Below are 27,584 nucleotides of genomic sequence, written 5' to 3'. Positions count from 1 at the left end.
TTTCCAAGAAAATCTTGAAATATATGATTGAATGTGATTTTGGTTTTAATCTGTAACATGATTTCTTACATTTCGAAAACATTAGCCTATTTCATATTTCATTAATTGCTAATTATATCACAAACTTTAAAAAATAACTGCAGCTTCTTGCAATTCGGATTTGACAGTTAATTGTAAAGCCCTAATATCTATTATTATATATAATATATAATTATTATTATATATAATATTTAATTTATTTTTCATATTTATGTTATTTATTTTAATTTTACTTTTATTATATATTGACCATAATACATGTGGTATAAATGGTCTGTATTCGTCTTAAATAATAATAGTAATATTTTTGACTGACAAAAATTGCCAATAAGAAATTAATGGTATCGGTATCGGTATCGATGAAAATGCAAGAAAAAGTATCGGTATCGAATCCTAAAAGTGTGGTATTGCCCATCCCTAACAGGGACATTATGCAGTGACGCGCCGAAAATGGAGTAGAGCTAGTGATGTACTGTTGTGAACGTGTCTGCCGAAGTTGAGCAATAAATTACAGCCTAGTTTGGTCGAAATAATACCACATTATGTAGTCTTGTGTGTGGTAGAGAACATGGTGGATGGAGGCGACATCTTGTGGCAGAGGGAGTCGCCACTGTTTGAATATTACCCTGGCGTCATAGTGACATTCAGTTTGGGTGTGTTTTATCTATCCACATTTCTATTCATTTTTCACACAATTGTTGCATTACTCAATGTTTATTTGGTTTGTGGGGACGTGGAGCAACAGTGTGTCGGACTGTTGCTGGGAGCTGCGGCCAATCAAAGTTGCTGGCTGTACGGCTGCTTTTATGGGTGGTGGGGCTTGCATGAAGCATGACGTCATCCGCAGCAGCCGCTACCCTTTCTGCCAAAACAAAGAAAACGTCACTCGACGACAGTGTCGTCTTACAGACGGAGTAGCCAAGGTCACATAGATTGTTTTTTGTTGTTTTTTTTGCAGAGAGAGAGCGAGAGAAGAGGTCCGTAGGGCCACCCGTCTGTGTGCGTTAATGGCGGATGGGGAAGCCGTTGATTCGGAGCCAGCTGTGATGGAGCTCTAAAGCCGAAAAAGGACGCAATTTCTTGGCTACGTTTGCATGTTGTCACATCTCTTCTGAATATGGATCCAGAGAAGACGTTGACGTTCTGTCTTGGGCTCAAGGCTGAGGAGGTAAACACACACACACACACACACACACACTGCTGTCAAACCGCTGGCAGGGATTGCTGCAGAGCAACATGCTGCCATGTTGACAAACACTGCAGACTCATTCTCACAGCTTCTAAAACAAGATAATTCATATTTATAAATCAGTTACTCTAAGTCTAAGCATTTTGAATGTGGTCACAATGTAAAAGAAACCCCTCCTGAGTTCCAAGTTTTCAGGTTATACAATAGTACGGTACAGTACAAACCCAATATTGGGGCCCTAGGCCAGGGGTCGGCAACCCGCGGCTCTAGAGCCGCATGCGGCTCTTTAGCGCCGCCCTAGTGGCTCTCAGGAGCTTTTTTAAAAATGTATGAAAAATGGAAAAAGATGAGGAAAAAAAACAGTTTTTGTTTTAATATGGTTTCCGTAGGAGGACAAACATGACGCAAACCTCCCTAATTGTTATAAAGCACACTGTTTATATTAAACATGCTTCACTGATTCGAGTATTTGGCGAACGCAGTTTTGTCCTACTAATTTTGGCGGTCCTTGAACTCACCGTAGTTTGTTTACAAGTATAACTTTCTCCGACTTTCTAGGACGTGTTTTATGCCACTTCTTTTTCTGTCTCATTCTGTCCACCACACTTTTAACGTTGTGCGTGAGTGCACAAAGGTGAGTTTTGTTGATGTTATTGACTTGTGTGGAGTGCTAGTCAGACATATTTGGTCAGTGCATGACTGCAAGCTAATCGATGCTAACATGCTATTTAGGCTAGCTATATGTACACATTGCAGCATTATGCCTCATTTGTAGGTATATTTGAGGTCATTTAGTTTCCTTTAAGTCATCTTAATTCAATTTATATCTCATGACACACTATCTGTCTGTAATATGGCTTTTAATTTTTTGCGGCTCCAGACAGATTTGTTTTTGTATTTTTGGTCCAATATGGCTCTTTCAACATTTTGGGTTGCCGACCCCTGCCCTAGGCAAAGGGGAGACCTGCAAACTAAGCATTAACCCATTAAAGGCAAAGCACGGTTGATATATTTTTACTTGCTTTAAAGCAGGTGTGTCAAACGTACGGCCCGAGAGCCGGATCAGGCCCGCGAACAGGTTTTATCCGGCCCGCGGGATGAGTTTGAGAAGTGTAAAAATGTACCTGAAATTTTTGAATGAAATAAACCAGGGGTCGGCAACCTTTACCACTCAAAGAGCCATTTTGACCCGTTCACAAAATAAAGAAAACAATGGGAGCCACAAAACTCTTTTGAAATTTAAAATGAAATAACACTGCATACTAAGTTTTTTTTTGCCTTGTGCTATGTATAAACCAGGGGTCTCAGACACGTGGCCCGCACCTTAAAATTAATATTTAATGTTAGTGTGGCCCGCAAGTTTTATATGAATGGCGCTTGACAGCATCACACTTGCCAGACCTCTCAATTTTTCCGGGAGACTCCCGAATTTCAGAGCAATTATTCTCACGAATGTCTGCTGATTTTCACCCAAACAACATTAATACGGGCGTGCTATGATGGCACTGCCTTTAGGGCCCTCTACAACCTGCTTAACAGCCCAGTCACATGTTGTATGCGGCATCTGCAGACACATAAGTGACTGCAAGGCATACTTGTTCAACAACCATACATGTCACACTGAGGGTGCCCGTTTAAACAACTTTAGAACTCTTACTAATATGCGCCACACTGTGAACCCACACCAAACAAGAACGACAAACACATTTCGGGAGAACATCCGCACCGTAACACAACATAAACACAACAGAACAAATACCCAGAATCCCATGCATCCCTAACTCTTCCGGGCTACATTATACACCCCCGCTACCACCAACACCCCCCCGCCCCCCCTCCGTGCGTCGGTTGAGGTAGGCGGGGTTTCGGGGGGCGGGGTTTGGTGGTAGCGGGGGTGTATAATGTAGCCCGGAAGAGTTTGGGATGCATGGGATTCTGGGTATTTGTTCTGTTGTGTTTATGTTGTGTTACGATGCGGATGTTCTTGTTTGGTGTGGGTTCACAGTGTGGCGCATATTAGTAAGAGTGTTAAAGTTGTTTATATCACAACCCTCAGTGTAACCTGTATGGCTGTTGAGCAAGTATGCCTTGCAGTCACTTTCGTGTGTAAGCTAAGGCCGCATACAACATGTGACTAGGCCAGCACGTAGATAGCATTGTGTAAAAGCGGACGCGACGACATGTTGTAGAGGACGTTAAAGGCAGTGCCATCACGGCACACCCTCAATATTGTTGTCGGGTGAAAATCGGAGAATGTTTTCCCTGGGAGACGCACTGAAATCCGGAAACCTCCTGGAAAAATCGGGGGGGTCTGCAAATATGCAGCTGAGCCGCATCAGCGTGATCAAAGAGCCGCGGGTTGCCGACCCCTGAAATAAACTGAATGGAATATAATAGAATATATCTTTATTGTCATTGTACATTGTACAACGAATTTGTAAGTAAAACTAATTTAGTGCAAATTCATAACAAATAAAACCATAAGAACATAGATAAATAGATAAAAATAGCAAGCGCACAGCTCACATGCACAGTCATTATTGTCGTCTTGTGTTTAGCGACACTATTGCTCTCGGGTAAAAAGTGTTCTCAAGTCTGTTTGTCCTGCATTTTATTGTCCTGTATCTCCTGCCCGATGGCAGCAATTCAAAAAGTTTATGTCCAGGGTGAGATGGGTCCCTTATGATGTTTTGGGCCTTTTTGAGGCACCTGGCACTGTACAGTTCATCTAGAGAGGGGAGAAAGCAGCCAGTGATCTGCATGGCAGTTTTTATGACCCTCTGAAGTGAAGTGTCTGAAAAAATAAAAATTAAAAAATAAACTGCTGTGCTAAATGTGTCCACTGGATGTCGCAATAGCAATTCTCTGTGTCTTTGTAGATGATGCTACATATGTACAAAATAAACCACGTTAGTACATCAGTCAAGGAAAATTATCAAACTACATAAATTACATACTCTAATTTGATGTTGATATATATTTTTTATCTTGATAGATTGAAAATTAACACCAATGAGTTGACTGATGAACATTATCACATAATTTGTTCTGAAAATATAAATAACGACAAATAAAGATATAATACTATTAACCACAACATGTAAGTGTAAAAAAACAACAACATTGTGATTTGTACAATTTCAGAATGTGCTTGTTCTATTTTTAAACAGAAAATAACCTGAATTTGTCTTTATGTTAAGTTATCGTTTTACCAGTCCGGCCCATTTTTGTCCATGTGGCCTCCGATCTAAAAGGAGTTTGACACCCCTGCTTTAAAGGGATCATATTTGTTTTCTACATTCAAAACACTTCCTTGTGGTCTACATAACATGTAACGATGGTTCTTTGGTCAATATGTTGCATAGATTGTTTTACAGACCATTTTCAAGCTGCTTTCAGACCGTCTTTTTAGGATGCGTCTTTTTAGGGTACGCCGTTTTGTGGGCGGTCTTATTTAAGTGGCTTCACTTCGACTGCTCCTTCTCCCCACCAGCCATGTTGTGGTTTTTAGCGCTCCCATAGCCGACTACTGACAGATCTAAGTTAGAAGTTGAACTATACACTACTTTGTGGTGGAAATGCAGGATGCATGTGCCAGTTTGCCCCACAATAAGAGGGCAGAGAAAAATAAGGAATTTAGTGACTACAACGGCGTACTCGCGCAAAGTTCTTCGGGTAAATCTGCCTCCATGGTCTGATTTAAACATTTTCGGGACTTATGTAAATCCCCATAACAGATTCTAATGGATAAGAAAAGCTGGTTTTGCATAATAGGTCCCCGGAAATACTTTAAGTATGCCGGCTTTTTATCTTGTACTAGTTTTTCTATTCATTAAAGGCCTACTGAAATGAATTTTTTTATCTAAACGGGGATAGCAGATCCATTCTATGTGTCATACTTGATCATTTCGTGATATTGCCATATTTTTGCTGAAAGGATTTAGTAGAGAACATCGACGATAAAGTTTGCAACTTTTGGTCGCTGATAAAAAAAGCCTTGCCTGTACCGGAAGTAGCGTGACGTCACAGGTTGAAATGCTCCTCACATTTCCCCATTGTTTACAATGCAGCGAGAGCGATTCGGACCGAGAAAGCGACAAATACCCCATTAATTTGAGCGAGGATGAAAGATTTGTGGATGAGGAACGTGAGAGTGAAGGACTAGAGTGCAGTGCAGGACGTATCTTTTTTCGCTCTGACCGTAACTTAGGTACAAGGGTTCATTGGATACCACACTTTCTCCTTTTTCTATTGTGGATCACGGATTTGTATTTTAAACCACCTCGGATACTATATCCTCTTGAAAATGAGAGTCGAGAACGCGAAATGGACATTCACAGTGACTTTTATCTCCACGACAATACATCGGCGAAGCTCTTTAGCTACGGAGCTAACGTGATAGCATCGTGCTTAAATGCAGATAGAAACAAAATAAATAAACCCCTGACTGGAAGGATAGACAGAAAATCAACAATACTATTAAACCATGGACATGTAACTACACGGTTAATGCTTTCCAGGCTGGCGAAGCTTAACAATGCTGTTGCTAACGACGCCATTGAAGCTAACTTAGCAACGGGACCTCACAGAGCTATGCTAAAAAACATTAGCTATCCACCTACGCCAGCCCTCATCTGCTCATCAACACCCGAGCTCACCTGCGTTCCAGCGATCGACGGAGCGACGAAGGACCCGATCATAGATGCGGTCGGCGGCCCGGAGACGGAGGAAGTCAAGGTGAGGTCGGCGGCTAGCGCGTCTGCTATCCATCTCAAAGTCCTCCTGGTTGTGTTGCATTTTTCAACCTATGTGGGATTGTACAGAAGTAGCCGTCTTACTAGGGCTGAATGTTTAATTAACATCAAATTGACACTGAGGTTTTAAAATGAGTGCGATAACGTAATCGCAAGAGGCGGAGGTGTTTTTTTACTCTTACATGTCCGCCAAACAGAATTGTTGAGCCTGCAGTTCTTCGTCTCTCGCTTTAAACCGGTAGAAAGAGGTCTCACTCTGTGCAGCGCTCTCTGTACCTGAGTGTGTTTATATAACAGTGGAAATGTCTAAGTCTAATTACTGAACGCAGTAAGCCATCGTTTAAGTCATTCGCACTCTTTGTCTCGGTGGGCGGAGGGCGACTTCGCTAGTGAGAAATGTAGCAAAATAACAACAATTAGGACCAAAATAAATATGATTACAAAGCCAAATGTCCCGTTGTGGTAATATTTAAACTTCAAAGCGGATGGGCAATATGAGCCCATCAACACGGACAAACAAGTGCCGTGATTGGCAACAACAACAAAAAAGACAACCCGATCTATTTTTTTCAACAAGGAAAATACATTCATATTGAGATGTTCAATATTTAAGTTACATTTTTCCATTTTATTTTTGTTTATTTATTTAGGTTAACAAAGTTATTTATTTTCCAACTATAGTACAATGGTAAACAATTCTACAGTAATGAAAAATACAACTTTATATCCTTTAAATGGTTATTGCATTAATATTATATATTATAATTATGATTTTCAATCGGTTATTTCTTCGATTTAGGAGAATGAGGTGTAGACAAAAGCTCTGAGTCTGTTTGCATAAAGCCAAATATTTTTCAAAATAAATGATTGCATATTGTTCTAATGTGTAGCAAGAATATGTTGACAGTCTAAGAGTAACATGTCTTCTTCCTTCACTCGTTATTTTCGCAGTTTTATGCATTTATATGACTAAAATATAACAATCGCAAATCAAATCTCAATTTTGGAGAGAAAAATTTCAATTAGGTTACTGAATTTGTATATTCTTACAACTACAGGTGTGTTTACTTTCATGCTATTAACATGCACCTGTGCACATACACTATGTAACCCACACTGCTGTTTGTTGCCAATTAGATTTTGGCTCATCATCATTTTGTAGGTGTTTGAGCTCTTTTGTGTGCACTGAACTGTGTACATGTACACCATACAGTAGAGGCCCTATATTGTTCCCCATGCAGACAACCTTTGCATCAGCCTGACAACAAAACACCCCCGCTACCCCCAACCTCAATGTTTCTGCATTCTGGCCTCACTCGCTAGCACCTTCACAGGCAATTTGTCACTTCCCTCTCTCACTGAGCCTGTATGACATTTCCACAGCCATGACTGATTTGTGAAATCTACTCACGCTGACAGGACAACATTTGGGTACAAAATGTCACATTTACCACTGCAAACATTGGGACACTGCTGTGTATCATGTACAGTAACTTCAGGATCACAACAGATGTTATTCTGCATGAGAGGCTCGTGCATCATTTTTACATGTGATTAATGATTTGTGCTGCTGTACATTTTTAGTGGGCTTTTATAAAAATACAAAAAAGACAATTATAGGACATTTATAATGGAATACATTCAGTTTTTCCTTTTACTAATATTGCATGTCATCTGTCTTATACTAGATGACAATGTCCCTGAAGGGCTTGGATGGTACCGAGGCTTCCACGGTAAGTGGCTCGCCCGTCACAGTCCATATTTGACCTATGAAAATCAGGCCTGCGTGCACAACCACAGTGGTTGCCATGGTAATGCAATTATTAGGGCTCTTCCTGCATTGATGTACAGTGGGAAAAATAAGTATTTTACACCCTGCTTTTTTTTTTACGTTTGCCTCCTTATATAAAAACTTTAAATAAATGCTAAAAAAAATTGTTTTATTTGACTGAGGAAAATGAGTCCTGAGTCTACACAGACAGATGGTGTGTCAATATTTCTTTAATTCTGTCTCTTCCTGTTAAAATAACCAAATTATAAAAAATACAGTAGTAAGGTAGTGACCTTATAAATCAGCAGGGGATTAAATACTTATTTTTATCCACTGTAAACTTATTTTGCGGTTTCAACAGGGCCAGAGATATGTATAAAGAGAGTATGGCCAACTCGGTTTCAGGCGGTCTCCTCAATGATTGGTCAAAAGGCACTCATGTGACTACAGGGCGCCATGACCGCTATTAACTTTGAGCAGATGCTATGTGTTTGTGGCGCTTCCTCGTTAGCTTTTCTACGTTTATAAATGCCCTGTTGTGCAGCATGGGGCTGCTCTACCCGCAAGAATTGTGGAAAGTTTTTACATCGTTTTCCTCACAACTCGGAAGGAAGACAAGTATGGGAAGTGAAGGTTCGCAAACACTGGAGAACATCGATTACAGCCTCTTGTGCGAGTTAAATGCACGACACAGCGTCTGCGTTTTTACTCGAGATGGTTTGACAAAAACAGACTATCTTTGAATTCCAGTAAAACTAAAATAATGCAATTCGGTTACAGCAAAAGAGAAAGTCAAACACAAATGCAAATAGACGGACATAAAATGAGTAAAATAAACCAAATTTTGGGTGTAATGATAGATGAGAAAATGAAATGGAAATCTCATTAAAAAAATACAACATAAAGCGGCAAGAAATATGTCAACCATGAATAAAACAAAATCTGTTCTGGACCAAAAATCACTCCATATTCTCTACTGCTCGCCTGTGTTACCATATCTGAGTTATGTCCCGGGCGCGGCCACCGGTGCTGCTCACTGCTCCCCTCACCTCTCAGGGAGTGATGAAGGGTGATGGGTCAAATGCAGAGAATAATTTCACCACACCTAGTGTGTGTGTGTGTGACAATCATTGGTACTTTAACTTATTGTGCAGAAATATGGGGAAATAATAATTAAAAAACATAATAAAGTACACTTATTCTCTTAGCATGTTACAAAAAAGAAAGATGAGTTAGAATAATACATAAAGTGATTACTAATACTTTGGAGGCAGACACCACAGTGGACATACTTCACAGTAAATTCATAATTTCTCCAGGGTAATAAGTAATTTTTTTGGTCACTGTATTTTTTTTCACATTTTTTGCGCTGTGGGATGCGTGTCAGAGTCACGAATCACTGCAAGAATGTAGCAGCAGAATGCGTCACATACGGCGGCAAAATTATACTTTCATTTCAGGCAATGGCACAGAAAATGTACAAGGTAGACAACCTATAATAATATTAATTCATATAGTGCCAAAGGGAATGTACCTCCGGAAGAACTTTGAACATGTCGCGAGGGAGGTGCTGGACATTGAGTCCGAGTGGACCATGTTCCGCACCTCTATTGTCGAGGCGGCTGATTGGAGCTGTGGCCGCAAAGTAGTTGGTGCCTGTCGTGGCGGTAATCCTAGAACCCGTTGGTGGACACCGGCGGTGAGGGATGCCGTCAAGCTGAAGGAGTCCTATCGGGTTCTTTTGGCTCATAGGACTCCTGAGGCAGCGGACAGGTACCGACAGGCCAAGCGGTGTGCGGCTTCGGCGGTCGCGGAGGCAAAAACTCGGACATGGGAGGAGTTCGGGGAAGCCATGGAAAACGACTTCCGGACGGCTTCGAAGCGATTCTGGACCACCATCCGCCGCCTCAGGAAGGGGAAGCAGTGCACTATCAACACCGTGTATAGTGAGGATGGTGTTCTGCTGACCTCGACTGTGGATGTTGTGGATCGGTGGAGGGAATACTTCGAAGACCTCCTCAATCCCACCAACACGTCTTCCTATGAGGAAGCAGTGCCTGGGGAATCTGTGGTGGGCTCTCCTATTTCTGGGGCTGAGGTTGCTGAGGTAGTTAAAAAGCTCTTCGGTGGCAGGGCCCCGGGGGTGGATGAGATCCGCCCGGAGTTCCTTAAGGCTCTGGATGCTGTGGGGCTGTCTTGGTTGACAATACTCTGCAGCATCGCGTGGACATGGGGGGCGGTACCTCTGGATTGGCAGACCGGGGTGGTGGTTCCTCTCTTTAAAAAGGGGAACCGGAGGGTGTGTTCTAACTATCGGGGATCACACTCCTCAGCCTTCCCGGTAAGGTCTATTCAGGTGTACGGAGAGGAGGCTACGCCGGATAGTCGAACCTCGGATTCAGGAGGAACAGTGTGGTTTTCGTCCTGGTCGTGGAACTGTGGACCAGCTCTATACTCTCGGCAGGGACCTTGAGGGTGCATGGGAGTTTGCCCAACCAGTCTACATGTGCTTTGTGGACTTGGAAAAGGCATTCGACCGTGTCCCTCGGGAAGTCCTGTGGGGAGTGCTCAGAGAGTATGGGGTATCGGACTGTCTGATTGTGGCGGTCCGCTCCCTGTACGATCAGTGTCAGAGCTTGGTCCGCATTGCCGGCAGTAAGTCGGACACGTTTCCAGTGAGGGTTGGACTCCGCCAAGGCTGCCCTTTGTCACCGATTCTGTTCATAACTTTTATGGACAGAATTTCTAGGCGCAGTCAAGGCGTTGAGGGGATCCGGTTTGGTGGCTGCGGGATTAGGTCTCTGCTTTTTGCAGATGATGTGGTCCTGATGGCTTCATCTGGCCAGGATCTTCAGCTCTCACTGGATCGGTTCGCAGCCGAGTGTGAAGCGACTGGGATGAGAATCAGCACCTCCAAGTCCGAGTCCATGGTTCTCGCCCGGAAAAGGGTGGAGTGCCATCTCCGGGTTGGGGAGGAGATCTTGCCCCAAGTGGAGGAGTTCAAGTACCTCGGAGTCTTGTTCACGAGTGAGGGAAGAGTGGTTCGTGAGATCGACAGGCGGATCGGTGCGGCGTCTTCAGTAATGCGGGCGCTGTATCGGTCCGTTGTGGTGAAGAAGGAGCTGAGCCGCAAGGCAAAGCTCTCAATTTACCGGTCGATCTACGTTCCCATCCTCACCTATGGTCATGAGCTTTGGGTTATGACCGAAAGGACAAGATCACGGGTACAAGCGGCCGAAATGAGTTTCCTCCGCCGGGTGGCGGGTCTCTCCCTTAGAGATAGGGTGAGAAGCTCTGTCATCCGGGAGGAGCTCAAAGTAAAGCCACTGCTCCTCCACATCGAGAGGAGCCAGATGAGGTGGTTCGGGCATCTGGTCAGGATACCACCCGAACGCCTCCCTAGGGAGGTGTTTAGGGCACGTCCGACCGGTAGGAGGCCACGGGGAAGACCCAGGACACGTTGGGAAGACTTTGTCTCCCGGCTGGCCTGGGAACGCCTCGGGATCCCCCGGGAAGAGCTAGACGAAGTGGCTGGGGAGAGGGAAGTCTGGGCTTCCCTGCTTAGGCTGCTTCCCCCGCGACCCGACCTCGGATAAGCAGAAGAAGATGGATGGATGGATGGATGGATGGGAATGTAGAGTATGTAAACATGACGATCCAGTTTTGCCTGAAAGGGAGCGGGAAGAAGCTAACTTAAAAGGGAGTGGGAAGAAGATAACATTATCCATCCATCCATCCATCCATTTTCTACCGCTTATTCCCTTCGGGTTCGCGGGGGGCGCTGGAGCCTATCTCAGCTACAATCGGGCGGGAGGCGGGGTACACCCTGGACAAGTCGCCACCTCATCACAGGGCCAACACCATGATAACATTATACTATTACGAAATAAAAGCATGTTTTATTGTAAGTTTATGATCTGTCACATCACATCTTGTTATATTTCCTTAGTTTGTCTTTATTTCCTGTGTAGCACTCTTATGTTTGGTTCCTTTTCCTGCATGTCTCCCTGAGCGCTATTTCCCCTCACCTGCCGCTGATTGGCAGCCTGGCCATACCTAGTAGTGGTTGTCAATCAGCTGGCTTCTGTAAATGCCTGCCTTGTTTCGGTTACTGACTTTTAGCTGCATGCCGTGTGCGTGACTGCTCATCCTGTGTTAAATATTATTAAAGACTTGACCTGCATCTTGGGGTCACAACTACCGCAGCCATGCGAGCCTGTGACATGGAGCATGTTTAGAACTATATATAGATGTTTATTTTAACTAACGTCAGAAATTGCATGCATCCGAGCACAGCCGCACACGCCCTTGGTAGCAGTCATGGCGCCTGTTTTTTAGTTGGCCATATTCTCTTTATACACCGCAGATCATGCCTGTGATGGGGCCATGTTTTTCGAGAAGAAGCGCATGTAAATTGTTAGATGAATGTCAGGTCGCTTCATATGAAGTATTCCTCGCCCCGTCCTGCTTTGCCACTGATAAACTATAATGGCAAACTTCCTTAGGTTTTCTCATTGTCCCTCATAGTGCACAGCATTAGTGCTGGTTGTACTGGTTTCGACGACCGGTCAGAAATGTGTCGGAAATGTTTGCAAATTTGTGTTTTTAACTATGTTGAATTTGTTATTTTGCTCTAAAAGAATACATTATTAATTTGTATTAGTATAATTAGTACAAAGGATGCATCACATTTAAAAAGTATACCAATCGTTTTACATAAATACAAAATAAATGATGTAGTAAAAAAAAAAGTGAACATTTTTTTGTAACTTGGGAGGGGATCCAAAATAATTCTGCTTATGGCCCCAATTTAGCCTGGGTCTCAATGTATTTATTTCATCATGGGAATTATTTAGCTATTGTCATGTGACCGAATTAAAACTCACAATGCTCAATTTTGTATTTGTAGGTAGCTGTTCCCCAAAAGGAAGCTGACCTACCCACGGTTTACAAGGTATCTATCTGTAGTAGGGGTGTAACGATTAATCGATTGATTGATTTATATTCCTAAATATAAAAGTATATTGGTCTGTGCTCAGCAAGCTTGCCTTCTGGAAGATGAGTATTAATTTAAAGATCGTTTTAAAAGGGAATCAATCGATTTTATTGATACTAGAAAAAGGAAAACATTGGATTTAAGAACGGCAAACTTTATATGAAGTTTAGCACGTGTAATGATATGGACGTTAAACGTTAAGCCTGTTTGCTCGTCTGTGGTGTCATCAAAACAAAAATGGCGGATACCTACGGTGGTCGAGAAAGGTCACAGCAAACACAAACGCCACAAGACAATATCATTAATTACAACACAAAAACTTTCAGCTACAACACGATTGCAAAACCAACAACAAAGACAAACAACACAATAATATGAAGCTGCCACACAACTTTAAGCCACAAAAGACTCGACCGACACAACGAAAGTGACAGCAGAAGAAGTTACAGTGACTCACTGACTTCCGGAACACAACAACTGGCAGCCAAGGAGAAGTCATTTCATCAGAAAGAAATAAACAGAAGAGATGAGTGAAGGAGGCGTTGAAAATTAGGAAGCGAGGCGCCAACACCATCAATAGTAAAGCCGCACACCTTCCGCACACCTGGGACTTTGTCCTTCATTGGCGTCGCCAGGGCGGAGAACAGAGACCGTATGGACGGGTAGGGGAACTTTATTTAGCAGGTGAATCGACTGTTAAAATGTTGGTTACTGTACTTTTATTGAAAATTGCTTGAATGTTTAAAATGTGAGCAGAAAGTGTTTCCTCTTGTTAATTCAACGTCAAGTGTTGGTTGCACTTTATTCAAATAAGATGTCAATGCATTGGCCATTAATTGTTGTTTACTTGCTTGTTTATCCATAATCAATTTATATCAAATTCCCTTACAAGAAATAACAGGAATATAGAAAACTCCACCTGCAGTGTCCAGTATCCATTATTTATTTCAGTCACACTAGTTAATCTTTTTTTTGGCTAAAAAGTTACTGAATCGATTGCAACTCACTGAATTGTTTCGGATCGTATCGTTCTAAAAAAATTATATAATTCCTGAATCGTTTTGGCAACCACAAATTCTAAATCGAATTGTTATTAAAGCAAATCGTTACACCCCTAACCCTAATCTGTAGTGTACTACTAACACCCTTCACCAATGTGTTTGTTACAGCCATGTACTAAAGGGATATCAAGTAATTTCTCTCTCAAAATTCTTCACACAATAGGTTTGATTTTCTATGCTGAATACTCTCAAGTTCATCCCCACATCATAATGCTGCCTCCACCACGTTTGGCATGGTATCGGCCAAGTAATGAATTCCTGGTTTATTCTAGTCAGATCACCCTTTAGGTGCCTTCTGCTGATGAATGGCTTCCTGTTAAGTCATTCTGGTTGACTGCTGGTTGAATGTGCTATCATGCGCTAAGACTTGAGGCAAGATAGTTGGGGTGTCCTGATACATCTTTTTCCATTCCAATACGTTGCTGATATTGCCTTGAGTATTTGCCGATACCGATATCAATACAATACAATATCAGCGTATATCATACATACTTACATACTTATTTTTAGGGCTGTCAAAGTTAAAACAATAATAACACAATACCCATCATTTCTTTTCACACGCGTCCGGTCTGACCTTCGGTACATTCCGTAGTACTGTGTTCTGTTACTGTTGAGCCACAAGCGAGGAAAAAATAGCAAGCTGAAATAGACAAAGTAAAGGGTGCATTATGAAAAGCCCAGGTCCAAAGCAATGGCAAGTCGTTCTCCTGACAAGACAAGACTATTTTAATGCACGATTGCTGTCATCACTGGAGCAAGTGTCTGCTGGAGCGCTTGCATTCAGAGAGGTGGAACTTCACTTCCGTGTTTAGATTACCCTTTACTATATTAGTAACATAAAATGTAGATTATTACTGTAACTGGTTAAGTATGATGGGATATTCAGCAGAAAGGAAAGACAAACTTTTATTGTCTTTATCATTGTCTGTCTTAAAAACATGTCAAGAAACCTCTTCTTAAACCAAACACAAAATTAAAGCGCTACGCGTCACGTCACGTCCAACTACACTAACTAAAATGGCTTAGGTCACGGTCATGCTTTGATTGTAAAATATGTTTTGTTATGTAATCTGTGATATTTCTCCCTACATAAATGCTAATATATCATTTGAGGAATATAGGGAGTGGGGGGAATTTTTCTGTCAGGCTGTTATTGTGTTTATTCCTTTATAACATGTTTGAGTTGATAGTCTTTAATTACAGAATGTTTAGCCGGCTGAATATTAGACTTTGGTAATAAATAGAGAAGGTAAAGATGCAGCAATATGAATACCATTAACTTGTGCAACATCTAATGTACAAAATATCCGAGACATTTATTCAGGTAGAAATGTCACAGATTACATTACCAAACATCTATGGCAATCAAACCTTGATTGTAATAAACCACATTTTGTGTTATTTTTCCGTGAAACTGGTATCCAAACATGGAAGTGTAGCTCCTCTCCTCTGAATACAAGTGCTCCTACAGTAGGAATTGAAATTATGTCGGGGATACACCAACACACCGCAGGTCATTTTTTTAAATTGTCAATAGAAGCGCGTTTATGTCCATTTTGTGTTGAGCTGTTTTTAAAAAGCATAATGTTTGATAAACATGTCATTAACCAAACCAATTGTCTAGTCATAGTTTTAAAAACTTGAAAATGATCTGTCTGTGGTACAGTACACTTATTAATGGTGAAAATGTGTATCTATCTGAATAATCGTGATTAAGTTTGCGTTAAGTGAACAAAAAGCAATCACGATTAAATATTTTAATCATTTGACAGCCCTACTTATTTTGTAGTCAGGGTCTCTGCAGGCTTCACCAAGTCAAATGTATAGTATAGTAATATTGACTATTACCTGAAATGCAGCATTAATCGTTCCATGACACCCGGCTGTCTAAGCGTCGCTGAGCGTTTCGCCCGACTAAATCTCCATGTGTATGCCGAATGCCTCACGTTTTTACCCACTACTTCTTGTCCCGCTATGTCGAACAGAACAGTGTCGTTCATACAAGAAATTCCAACACGAATGCATGTACTGCATTTTTAAGACCTTTGCTCTCAGCTGCAATGTCATTTTCGAAAACAATGCCGCACAGCTGCAGTGTTTCCCACACATTCATTTATTTGTGGCGGCCCGCCACTAAAGAATTCAGGCCGCCACAAAATGTTTATTTTTATTTTATTTTATTTTTTTAATTTTTTATTTTATTTATTTATTTATTTATTTTTTGTCCTGTCCAGCTTCTCAGGCAAATCATATAGTTGATGTAGATGCCCATATCGGCTGTTCAGATTTACTTTACAAAAGAGAAGTGTAGGATCAAGATTTTTGGAGCTCTTTGTTCAGTGGATCAGATGTTTGATGAAGCTTTGTGTCTATCTACCACCACTACTGTTTTCTGTTTATTTGTTACTGACTGTGGCAGGACACCCCTGCCTCTGTTTCACTTTATGTTGCTGGTAAATAATATGGTTGTAGTAGTAGGCTAAAGTTAAATTATTTAGTATGCACTAATTAAAATGGCAGAGCTTTAAGAGACATTTTAGCTTTTATATTTTTATAAGATATATTTTTTGTAAGAACCACAATTAATAAATATATTTCAGTGAATAACTTATTGTTCAAATCTGTATATAAATATGTACATAAAGTGTTGTAATTATATTGTAAAATGGATGGATGGACGTTTAAAACAAAACTGTTGTCATTAATTAGTAAGTATAAATTTTTTGAGCCTTTTTAGAGAAAATCATATCATTGTGAGTAAATTATGCAAATTACTCGATTATGTCATGTGACCACGCCCATAGCCACGCCCCCACCACCACAGGTATCTTGGCAGTTTATGGGAAACACTGAGCTGACATCGCTGCTGCTACTGCTTATATCGAACATTTTGATGCATGTTGATATATTCCAATTCACGTTTTTTTGTTTATATCTGACTGATATCAGATATGAATATCGGATCGGGACACCCCTAATTTCCAGTATTGCCCGTCTAATAAGTTACTTCAGTTTCCCAGAATAGCATTTGGCCCTGTGGATTTAACGCACGGTGTTGTTTTGGCCAACAGGTGGTGAAGCACCATGGGAGCTCTGGTAGCCAGCCTGTGGTCAACCCCAAGTACTGTCCTGGTGTAAACAGCAATGCAGGTTATCTCTGTGTAACCGGACACTGCTGCGGAGAGACGGGCTGCTGTACCTACTATTATGAACTCTGGTGTGAGTATCCCATACCTGTCAATATTTGCATTTGGAAATTAGGGATATTTTCCAGAAAATTTGGATAAAGGAAAATTCTGGTATTTTCACCAGAATTTCCACTTGGAAGGGCATTTTTTCCAACAGGTGTTGTTTGTTTCAGATGCGGATAAAAAGCAAACCGTGCAGTGTAAACCTCTAATTAACAAAAGTGAAGTAAACAAAAACAGTGGAAGGGTGTCAAAATAATATGTTCCATACAATAACATTTTATTGACCCTTCTGTTGTTGTACAAGAGGTGGTCCTGGCTAAATTCACGCCTTGGGTGACCAATCCCTTACACCGAAACCCTGCCACCATCACAACAATATATTATATTGTATTATTTTATTATATAATCTTAAATATAAAAATGTAAGAAGAATAGAAAAAACTAGATAAATAACTGAAACGCAGTATATAAACAGTAATGTAAAGTACACAAATCCTTCATCACAGGATCTAATAACCATGCTTGAAAACATTCATGAAGAAAGCTAACAAGAAAACCATAAAGCATAAAAAAATATTCCTGCAGTAAACTATTTAATATTTTACATTTTGTGTTGTACATAATGAAACAGCAGATAATTAACATAATATGAATTTGCGCCTAATTATTATTAGGCGCACCGGGTTATAAGACGCACTGTCGATTTTTGAGACAATGAAAGGATTTTAAGTGCGCCTAATAGTACGGAAAATACGGTAATGGAAATGGGCGGCAGTAAAATTACTGTATTTTGTTTTGAGCTATTTTTTTTTCTGTGTGTGCGCCCTCAAATTGCCCATAGCAAAAAACGGCCTTGTGTGGTACCAACATTTGTGCTATGGTACCTAAAAGGTAGAGCAAGTGCCGAAATAGGCCTGAGGTCAGGGCTATTCAACTACATAATGATGAGGGCCGCAGTTTCAAGGGGTCAGGGGCCGAACATCAAAATGTGGATGTTTTGGCCGAAAGTGCCTCCGCAGGTTATGTTCCTTTGAGACTTTGACTTTCACACTGCAATGTCAAATCATTCATTATTCTGCACTATCTTTTTTATGAATTATTTTCCTTCCTTGGTTTTATTTCTTTATTTTCTTTTTCATTTAGGATAGTAAAACTGAAAATATAAACATAATTATAGTGTCCATTGTGTATTTTACATGGATAAGATAGGTTTAGTGTTAATACTTTTACACAACTACATATGTTTATGCATATAGAAAATTAACATCTTCAGTACATCCAACATTGCACACAATGTAACCTAAGGTGTAGCGTTATTGCCCTCTACTGGTCGAATTTAGCGCTACATGTATTAAAGAAGCTCTAATCGCCCAGAGTTATTACACTTAGACAAAAAAACAACACGACCGTGAACACAAAAGACATCACAAAGTCGGCAATTTCAATTAAAACAAACTAAATATCTTTATGCACAATATCTATTTACAAAGTTTGAGTGAGGAAGCTTACACGTGTGAATTTCTAACATTGTTGCTTCTTGTCTAGAACAGTGTGTCCGTCGCGTAAAAGGTCAGACAGGAAACAATGAATCGAGCACTTGCTCAGGGGCAGAACATTCATACTTTGTTGTCCAAAAGTCCGATTTTTTCAATTTATTTTGATTTTTTTTTTCAAGGTTGAATGAGTAGTCCCCTTCTGCTCACCCAACTGCTGCTTCATTGTGGGGTGGCGGCAGTACTGTTTACATGAGCAACCCTAGTTTAAATGGTTTCATTAAGCCTTTTTTGGGCGATGTTCGGCAGGCCAAATTAATAGCTTTTGCGGGCCAGCTGACTTGGCCTGGCTTAGGTTGTGCCCTCTTACCCAGGATGGATAGAATGTCTCCCTTCTTGTGGTCTCACTGGGTTAAAGATGTGGTTCTTTGTCCTTGGCAGGGTTCTGGCTGCTGTGGACCGTGTTGATCCTTTTCAGCTGTTTCTGTGCTTACCGCCATCGCCGGGCCAAGCTGAGGATCCAGCAGCAGCAGAGACAGAGAGAAATCAATCTTATTGCGTATAACGGAGCCTGCAACTACCCGTCCTCCATGCTGGATCTCAGTATGTTTATTTAAGGACACATTTTTCATTGTTTTCCTGTTGCAGTTCCACTGTTTGTAAGTATACTAAACCTACTAGATATGAGGCAACAGTGCAGCCCGTACAAAATACACTGCAGGTGTTTCTGACGTGATTTAGCGTCGCACCTGAGTTCATGCTCATTCTTCTTCCAGGCTTCCTGGCCTCCTTCAAGTTGCCGTCCTATGAGGAGGTGGCGGCACAGCCCACCACGCCTCCACCACCTTACAGCTCGGTCTTCGCCCTGCAGGGAGGCGCCATGCTGGGTCCGAGCTCCTCGTACCCGCATCATCACCACCCCTACCCGCTCCAAAGTCACCCCTGCCCCCCGTACCTGGGCCCCGGCCCCAGCAGCTTCACCTCCTCCCAGAGCTCCGACAACTACACCAGCTGCTCCTGCGAGTCCTGCTCCTGCAGCACCTCCTTCTCTGTGCAGGTGACGGACGAGACGTATGACAGCAGCCGCATGTCCACGCCGAGCGACGCAGGCGGGGACGGCGCCCTCCCGCCCAGGGTGGGGGCCACCCGCGTGTCGCCGCCTCCGTCGCAGGCTCCCCCGGATGTTATACCAGCAGTCACCCCAGATGTCATTCCCAGTCATGCTTCCAACGGCATTGAGGGGCTGTCACGCCCAGCTGCGCCCGTCTCACTTCCTCTACGCCCCCGAAATAACAACTTTCACCCACGCCACCCACTTTCACCCCTAATTCTGCTTTCTTCCCTTCCCGCCGGTCAAGTCCAAAATGGCGTCTTTTCAGACCCCCTCGGCGCCACGCTCACGGCGAAAGAAAAAGAGCCAGAAGGCCCGGCCCCCTCCTCCGGCCTTCCCCCGGATCTGTCGTCCACGGCGTGCCCTGCGGAGCAAAACCTCGCGGATGAGGACGAAGAGGACGAGGAGGAGGATCACTTCAGCCACCGGCGCCTCACAGGGGATTCCGGCATTGAGGTGTGCCGCTGCCACGTGAAGCGGGGAGACCGAGAGGAGGAGGCGATTAAGGAGAGGCGAGAGAGCATGGACAGCTCCCTTCGAGCCAAGGGGGCGGGTCTTTCGCCCGCGCTTGACAACTGCGCCCAGCTGCACGACTGCGCCCCCTCCCCTATGGCGTCCTCGTAGTCGCACGGGCCAAGAAAAGTCACCGATCCGGAAGAAAGCGAGGTGTTTATTGTCAGCGTCATCCTCATGCATCAAGGCTAGTAGGTGAAAAGTCACCGAAGTTTAAGTCTTGGGGGGATTTTGGGACGCCAGTTGAAGGCCACCTTTGATCTCCTCTCGTTGTCACCATCGCTCAAAGGTGAAAGTTGGGGAGAATGTCAAACCTGATGGTCATGACTTCAACCTCGCCAAGGAAGATAGGTATCTGTGGTTTGCAGGATTACACAAAAAGAAATGGTGAGCACCATTCGATTATGGTGATAGAGGTGGTGAGAATGTAGAAAAATAGGTGCATTTACAGAATTTATCTCCCGTCGTGACCATTTTGAGTTGTCTCTCCCGACATCCAAATTGTACAGCCCCCTGCGCCCAGTTGAGTTCAGGACCAGTATCAGTACTGTAAACACTCGTGCAGCCAGGCCACCTTTAGCGGGAGATTCTCTCTGAATGTTCTGAGCTCCTGTGTTAATGCAGCCTGCTGACGTCATGTGCTTCTGTAGACGGCAGACTAATTAGTGTCGCTTTGTGATTGTTGAATGATCATGGAATTCTTAGCGATTTGTTTACTGTGCTGACGTGGGTTTTTTTCAAACTTGCAGCTCGCTGTAAAAAAAAAAATCTGTAGATTTTACGATAAAAAGTGTGGCTGCTCGGTCGGCAAAATGTTACCGTTTTACACCAAATTACTGTAAATTGAAAAACGATACAAATGTTAGTTTTAAATTTAAAAAATTCTGGTGACTGAGCTGCGAGATTTTTTTTTTTACCATAAACGCTACAGTGTACGATCAATGGAAAAACTATACCGCTGTTATTTTAGCAGTAAAATTCTGGCGATTGAGCTCAGTTTACTGTTAAAGCTTGGATATTTTTTTGGTATTGCATGATTCCCTAAATTAACATAAAAAAACTGGACCACTGTTATTTTTGCTGTTTATTTTTACTGAGCTGCTAGTTTTTGACCGTAAAATATACGTCCGTTTTTACAGCGAATTACTGTAAATGTTATTTTTATGGTGAAATTCTTATAACTGAGCTGACTGTTTTTTTCGTAAAATCTATGGTTTTCTGTTTTTACAGTGTAAAATCTATAATTGTTTTTTTTGTTTTGTTACAGTGCATAATTCCCTAAAAAAATAGAGATACCACTTTATTTTAAAAGTAAAATTATTGCGCCTGAGTTGCCAGTTTTTTGTTTTTTTTACTGTAAAAGTTCCGCCTGTATTTACAGTCACCGTAAAATCTAGGCTCCATTTTATTTTATATTGCATGATTCCTGAAATTAAAATAAAATAAAAACTATCACTGTTATTTTACGGTAAAATTCCGCCGTCTGAGCTACTACACTTTTACCGTAAAATCTACAGCCATATTTCCAGTGCATTACTGTAAATGGAAAAACATTACTACTGTTATTTTTACCGTAAAATTATGGCAACTGAGCTGGCAGTTTTTTAAAGTAAAATCTGTTTTTTTTTTGCAGTGCATAATTCATTAAAAAAACAACAATACCCCTTTATTTTTATACTGGCGTCTGAGCTGCCAGTTTTTTACCATAAAATCTACAGTCGTTATTTTTGCAGTGCATTACTGTAAATGGAAAAACTACCACTTTTAACGGTAAAACTCCGGCATTAAAAGCTGCCATTTTTTAACGTAAAATCTACAGCTGTTATTACAGTACAATTAATAACAGAAAAAATGCTAGCTCAGCCACCAGACTAACCGTAAAATTAGTCTGGTGGCTGAGCTAGCATTTTTTCTGTAGACTCTATGGTTGTTGTTTTTTAACAGTGCATAATTATAAAAAAATAAAATAAAATTATACCATTTTTATTATAACAGAAAAATCTTGGCGACAGCTTGCTATTTTGTTGTCGTGAAATCTACGGTCATTTTTACAGCGCATTACTGTAAATAGAAAAACAGTACTGCTGTCATTTTTACGGGAAAAATATCGCAACTGAGCTGGCAATTTCTTGCCGTAAAATCTATGGTTTTTGGGTTTTTCTTACAATGCATACTTAATTTAAAAAAAACTTAAACAATAGCCTTTTATTTTAGTAATTAAATTCTGTCATCTGAGCTGCCTGTTATATTTTTTTTACTGTAAAATCTAAAGTAGAGTCTGGTTTTATCATTTTTTAACATTGGAGCGTTCTGGGTTAACCATGCGCTAAAATGCCCCTTTATCATTTTGTAACATCCTTTCCTCAAATACAAATAAAACAATTCTACCGCTGTTATTTTTACGGTAAAATCTGTCAAACTAAGCTGGGGGTTTTTTACCGTAAAATTTATGGTCGATTTTACAGTGCATTACTATAAATAGAGAAACGGCACAACTTTAACTGTAAAATTCTGGCAACAGAGCTGCCATTTTTTTCCCCCGTAAAATGTACGGTTATTTTTACAGCTAATTGTTGTAAATGACAACATATAACTGGTATTTTTACAGTAAAATTATGGCAACTGAACTGGCAATTTCTTTCTGAAAAATCTGTTTTTTTTACAGTGCATAAATCCTTAAACAAAACAATACCCCTTTATTTTAACCGTACAATTCTGGCATCTGACCTGACCGTTATTTAACGTAAAATCTACAATCATTGTTTTTACAGTTTATTACTGTAAATGGAAAAACTACCTTTTTTTTATTTTAACGGTATGAGCTTGCAGTTTTTGCCATAAAATCTATTGCTGTTTTTTTTTCTACAGTGCATTCCTTTGAAAAAATAAATAAAAAAATGATCCCACTTTCATTCTAACAGTAAAATTCTGCCGACTGAGCTGGCAAGTTTTTTAGCGTAAAATCTACGGACGTTGTTTTTACAGTGTTATTGCAAATGTTAAAACATTACTTATGTTATTTTCACAGCAAATTTCTGATGACTGAGGTGGCAGTTTTTTTCTGTAAAATCTGTGTTTTTTTTACACTGCGTAATTCCTTTATGTGTTTGATAGAATGCTGTTAAGGGAGTAAAAACGTACATGTAATATGTACATTGTAACTTTGCTAAAAAAAATACCTCCGATTCTGATTTGTTGTATCTGTATATGTCAAACTTGTGCAAAGCTTCGTGTTGTGTTAACACAATTCCGACTGTTAGGCGGTTAAGACTGTACAATGAACATATACTCCCGTTGTTCAAGGCTGTTACTGTTACAGGCGACGTTGAGCTGTTTCCTCACAATGATAATGAATGTAAAAGCTTTGCAACTCGTCTGGAGTGCTGACGGCCATTTTTATAGCGCGATGGCGGAAAGAAACACACGGGAGAATGTAAAGTAGCAAGGCAATACGAGCTCTGACGAGACATTTATCAGATGTTTTTCAGTGTTTAATGTGCAATTATAGTCACGGTTGAAATTGAGCTTTATTTATTATATCTTAACTGTGGCTCTCAGTTTCAGACTAGACTGTTTTGGGGAGGTTTTTTTGTACCATGTAACCATTAAGAGTGCCTCCCCAGGATTTAGGGAGGATACTCGGTCCTGGTCTCTCCATTTTATGGACTTAGCACACATGTACAAAATTTAAATTGTGCATTCTTGTGCTATTGCAGTTACTATGAGAGAAACCCTCTTCATTTTAACCTCTGAAAAGTGATGTTTTTGACTCCTGTTTGGATCATTGGCAGGATATTTATGAAAACAGACTAATTATGAGTGACTGGTATATTTGTGGTTGCAAAAAAAAAAGGCCTGTTTTGATGGCTGTTTTGACACCCTGCGACTTGAAGGTGTGTCCCAGAAGGTTTAGGTCCAGAAGTATATGGATTGTGACAACAGCGTATTGATGATTTTACCGTTTCTACACCACACATTGTATAAATTCTACAATGGCATGATTTTAGTGTAGACGTTGAGCCTTAATATGTCCAAAAAAAAGCATTATCTACGAGGGATGTAAAAAAAATATTTTTGACTGAACCGTGATTCTTGTTTGTAACGATTCTCAATCGAGTCCATTTTTTATTTTATTTTTTTTATTTTATTTTTTTTTTAACTGCTCTGTCCAGCTACTAAGCAAATCATATTGTTGAGGTCGTTTATTGTTTTAAAAAAGAAAAGTGTGTGATGCTTCTCTTGTTGCCTTATTCGTCCATCCATCCATTTACAAACACTGTACTGTAATACATATAAGACTTATTCAACACTTAATTTAGGCCAAAAATATGTAGAATGTTTGAAAAAAAATAAAATAACTATGTCGTGAAGCTGCAATATTTGAGACGCGATGTGGCAAGGGACCAATGCATAAGCAATTAACTCTAGGGTGGTGACTCTTTAGTCTTTGATTCGATTAATTTCTTGGACCCCGAAGGGAATAAGCGGTAGAAAATGGATGGATGGATGGTAACGATTCAATTCAGATTTGATTCTCGATTTAAATCAATTATTGATTCAAAATCAATACTTTTTTATTAACATTGGCTACTTGTTCTACGATTAACTACATTCCTCCATAAAATAAACAGCTCTGATCAATTTCTATTTTACTTAAAGCAAAATTGGTTTTGTTTAATAAAGTTCTACCCAAACATTTAATAAAGTCAAATACAAATAAGACAAGATAAGTATCCAACACTTCTTTTCTAAACTAAATCTGTACAGCAGGTACGGGCATCCATCAACATTATGGTTCGCCTGAGTGGCTGGACAGGACAGATTTTTTTTTTTTTTTTTTTGTCTGATTTTTAAAAATAAATTAAGAATCGTTACAAATAAGAATCGCGATTAATCTGAAATTATTTATTTTTTTGACACTCCTATTTAACACCACTACTAGATTAATTATTTTTGCATACTTTTCCCATCCTTGGATCTTTTATCGAAAGAATGTTGTATTTCTTGAACATGCAAAGCTCAATCCTTTTCCTACACGTCAATCACGTTGATTGATTTATCCCAAAGTTATTGTGGGTGTCGTATAAAGAAAAGGCAAAATCACGAAAGACCGGTTAAATCAGGGCTGTCTACTCCCAAGTGGGCCGGACTGGTAAAATCGCGGCACGATAACTTAAAAATAAGGACAACTTTAGATTGTTTTCTTTGTTTAAAAATAGAACAAGCGCATTCTGAAAATGTACAAATCATAATGTTGTTGGGTTTTTTTTACACTTACATGTTGCGGTTAATAGTATTTTATCTTTATTTGTCATTTATAGTTTGTGAATAAATTATGTGATAATGTTCATCAGGTAACTCATTGGTGTTAATTTTCAATCTATCAAGATAAAAAAAAAAGATTTCCAAATCAAATTACAGTATGTTATTTATGTAGTTTGATCATTTTCCTCGACTGATATACTAACATGTGGTTTATTTTGTACATATGTAGCATCGTCTACAAAGATACAACAAATTGCTATTGCGACATCCAATAGCACACTTAGAACAGCTGTTTCTTTCATTCAAAAATTTCAGTGTTAATTTTTATACCAGCAAACTCATACCGTGGGCCGGATAAAACCTGTTCGCGGGCCTGATCCGGCCCTCAGGCCGTACGTTTGACACCCCTGGGTTAAATACTTCTGAACCTATCGAGATACAGATCCTGTACATATGCCCTTCTCCTTAAAAGATCATCTTATGGATGAGCGTTAGCTAATGTGTGATTTCAAACAGCCTGTGGTGCCTAGATGAACAGAACATGTTAGGCATACTACATTTTGTTGCTGCTACACCAGCGTGAGTTTTTATACATTTGTGTATTGTCGTACATGAAATGGGTTTTAGCTGTGTGTGAGCAGTCTCTTTCTTAAAAAAAAAAAGTGTACAGTACACAGGAGACTTGTGAAAGTAGTATTTAGCAATAGTGTTCACAATTATTTTCCTGACTAGGGGATGCTGGTTGATAGGAAACTTGTGAAAAATACTTTTACCTCTTTTACTTTTTTTTTTGAGCCGGTAGCTGTGCTGGGCAAAGGCCCTCGATTGTACATACAGTAAAAAATAAAAAGAATAAAGCATTTTTAAGGCCTTTGGCTTAAAGGCTTCTTTCTCCTAAGTGCAAACTTTTTTAAGATGCCATCATGTGTTACCATTATATGTGTCATCCAAATTTGAAAAGAACATTCTAGCTGAACAAGTCATGTTTTGTTTTTTTTGTTGCTTATGTTGAATTGTGACTATGAAGAGGTTGTATGTGTAACACTTTATTGTCAAAAGTATTTGGCCACCCATCCAAATGATCAGAATCAGGTGTCCTAATCACTTGGCCCGGCCACAGGTGTATAAAATCAAGCACTTAGGCAAGGAGACTGTTTCTACAAATATCTATGAAAGAATGGGCCGCTCTCGGGAGCTCAGTGATTTCCAGCGTGGAACTGTCATAGGATGCCACCTGTGCAACAAATCCAGTCGTGAAATGTCCTCGCTCCTAAATATTCCAAAGTCAACTGTCGGCTTTATTATAAGAAAATGGAAGAGTTTGGGAACAACAGCAACTCAGCCACCAAGTGGTAGGTCACGTAAACTGACAAGAGAGGGGTCAGTGGATGCTGAAGCGCATAGTGCAAAGACTTTCTGCACAGTCAGTTGCTACAGAGCTCCAAACTTCATGTGACCTTCCAATTAGCCCACGTACAGTACACAGAGAGCTTCATGGAATGGGTTTTCATGGCCGGCCAGCTGCATCTAAGCCATACATCACCAAGTCCAATGCAAAGCGTCTGATGCAGTGGTGTAAAGCACGTCGCCACTGGACTCTAGAGCAGTGGAGATGCCTTCTCTGGAGTGATGAATCACATTTTTCCATCTGGCAATCTGATGGACGAGTCTGGGTTTGGATGTTGCCAGCAGAACGGTACATTTCGGACTGCATTGTGCCGTGTGTGAAATTTGATGGAGGAGGAATTAAGGTGTGGGGTTGTTTTTCAGGAGCTGGGCTTGGCCCCTTAGTTCCAGCGAAAGGAACTTTGAATGCTCCAGGATACCAAAACATTTTGGACAATTCCATGCTCCCAACCTTGTTGGAACAGTTTGGAACGGGCCCTTTCCTCTTCCAACATGACTGTGCACCAGTGCACAAAGCAAGGTCCATAAAGACATGGATGACAGAGTCTGGTGTGGAGGAATTTGACTGGCCTGCACAGAGTCCTGACCTGAACCCGATAGAACACCTTTGGGATAAATTTGAACCGAGACTGACAGCCAGGCCTTCTCAACCAACATCAGTGTGTGACATTACCAATGCCCTTTTGGAAGAACTCCGCAACCTTGTGGACAGCCTTCCCAGAAAAGTTGAAGCTGTAATAGCTGCAAAAGGTGGGCCGACATCATATTGAACACTATGGGTTAGGAATGGG

The 27,584-nt window shown here is 40.8% G+C and overlaps 1 protein-coding gene across 3 annotated transcripts; it reads left to right on the top strand.

Moving 5' to 3' along the window:
• The first annotated feature begins 580 nt into the window (after window positions 1-580).
• LOC133633599 (WW domain binding protein 1-like) lies at window positions 581-21,860 on the top strand. Of its 3 annotated transcripts, XM_062026171.1 has the most exons (7): window positions 581-692; window positions 998-1,207; window positions 7,671-7,715; window positions 12,663-12,707; window positions 16,885-17,032; window positions 18,939-19,100; window positions 19,274-21,860. In XM_062026171.1, exons 2-7 carry the CDS (start codon window positions 1,157-1,159, stop codon window positions 20,230-20,232), a joined length of 1,410 nt encoding a protein of 469 aa, XP_061882155.1. In that variant the 5' UTR covers window positions 581-692; window positions 998-1,156; the 3' UTR covers window positions 20,233-21,860. The 3 variants fall into 3 exon arrangements, with proteins under 3 accessions (XP_061882155.1, XP_061882154.1, XP_061882157.1); XM_062026170.1 differs by lacking the exon at window positions 581-692 and having other exon boundaries at window positions 908-1,207; XM_062026173.1 differs by lacking the exons at window positions 581-692; window positions 7,671-7,715; window positions 12,663-12,707 and having other exon boundaries at window positions 908-1,207.
• The last annotated feature ends 5,724 nt before the right edge of the window (window positions 21,861-27,584 follow it).

Source organism: Entelurus aequoreus, linkage group LG18 (assembly GCF_033978785.1).
Source record: "Entelurus aequoreus isolate RoL-2023_Sb linkage group LG18, RoL_Eaeq_v1.1, whole genome shotgun sequence".
NCBI classification, from domain to species: Eukaryota; Metazoa; Chordata; class Actinopteri; order Syngnathiformes; family Syngnathidae; genus Entelurus; species Entelurus aequoreus.
Note: the sequence above shows the minus strand (reverse complement) of the source record. Positions and strands in the feature narration are given on the sequence as shown.

Coding starts and splice junctions, on each gene's coding strand:
- LOC133633599 (XM_062026171.1), top strand. CDS start 1,157: ATGGATCCAGAGAAGACGTTGACGTTCTGTCTTGGGCTCAAGGCTGAG. Junction 1,208..7,670: donor TTGGGCTCAAGGCTGAGGAG/GTAAACACACAC, acceptor GTCTTATACTAG/ATGACAATGTCCCTGAAGGG. Junction 7,716..12,662: donor ATGGTACCGAGGCTTCCACG/GTAAGTGGCTCG, acceptor TTGTATTTGTAG/GTAGCTGTTCCCCAAAAGGA.